At 37.8% G+C, this 1115-nt stretch overlaps 1 protein-coding gene across 1 annotated transcript; it reads left to right on the plus strand.

Moving 5' to 3' along the window:
* The first annotated feature begins 251 nt into the window (after positions 1-251).
* On the plus strand, positions 252-869 carry LOC105461997 (charged multivesicular body protein 4c-like). The gene has a single exon (XM_011708519.1). The coding sequence runs from the start codon at positions 627-629 to the stop codon at positions 852-854; it is 228 nt and encodes a 75-aa protein (XP_011706821.1). The 5' UTR covers positions 252-626; the 3' UTR covers positions 855-869.
* Positions 870-1115: the final 246 nt, after the last annotated feature.

Consider the following 1115-nt stretch of genomic DNA (forward strand, 5'->3'; position numbering starts at 1 on the left):
CAATGGCGATTGAGCTGGTTTCAGCGCCTCTGAAAAGTGGACATTGAACTACCAACTAAAGAGACCAATAAGAAGCACGTTTTCCGTCCAACGCGTGCTTTTCATTGGTCTCTCTAGTTGGTAGTTTAATGTCCACTTTCCAGAGGCGCTGAAACCAGCTCAATCACCGTCGCAGGTAAATCGCGGGCATGACCGTTCTCAGGATCCTCTTTGGCGTAGTCTGATACCGGCTTAATAGTATCAAGTATGTAAAAATCTATAGTCGATGTGCAAAGCCACAGTATATATCGTGGCAAAGCGATGACGAATCACGCGAATGTATTTGTATCATACATATGTATGTACTAGCTTCAATTCACTGCACTTTTTTATTGTTCTTTTTTTCTTTTTAATGTGCGAACGTATGTTTATCTTCTTTGAGTGTAAGCAGTGCAGTTCTCAAAGGAACAAACCTATGACGCATTCGTATATGTAAGTCAAACGTGAAAGGAATATGGCGACGGTAATCTCGTAACAGTGGATGTACTTTTGATTTCCTCGGACTCCTCGGAGCACATCAGTGTTCATCGTCATACGATCGGAAGTGATTTATAAATATCTTATAAATTGGAAACGGACGCAACACAATGAGCTTCTTTAGCAAGGTGTTCGGCGGCAAGAAGGAACCGGCTGCCCCTTCGACGGCCGAGGCGATTCAGAAGTTACGCGAGACAGAGGATATGTTGATAAAGAAACAAGAATTTCTGGAGAGCAAAATAGACAATGAAGTGTTGATAGCCAAGAAGAATGCATCGAAAAACAAGCGAGGTACGACTCTCGTGAATTCTCCACGACTTTTATATTTCGTGTTTTGATTGAACTATCATTTTGGTTGTATTTGTCTCTTTTATTTGCATTTTATTATCATCTGTTTTATGTCTACATTATATCTTTATAAGAAGAAAATTAAAAGTGGAAACGCGCTTTTGAAATGTGATTTGTTGTAAAAGATAGTCTATATTAAAAATCTAAATCTTGGCTTTAAACATTCTTAGTTTTTCAAAAATTAGATAAAATTTTTAAGTTATCGATTAACTACTTAGCAAAATTATAAGAATGATAGATTTCAGGGAAAG

The sequence above is a fragment of the Wasmannia auropunctata genome, unplaced genomic scaffold (genome assembly GCF_000956235.1).
Source record: "Wasmannia auropunctata unplaced genomic scaffold, wasmannia.A_1.0 LD273190.1, whole genome shotgun sequence".
NCBI classification, from domain to species: Eukaryota; Metazoa; Arthropoda; class Insecta; order Hymenoptera; family Formicidae; genus Wasmannia; species Wasmannia auropunctata.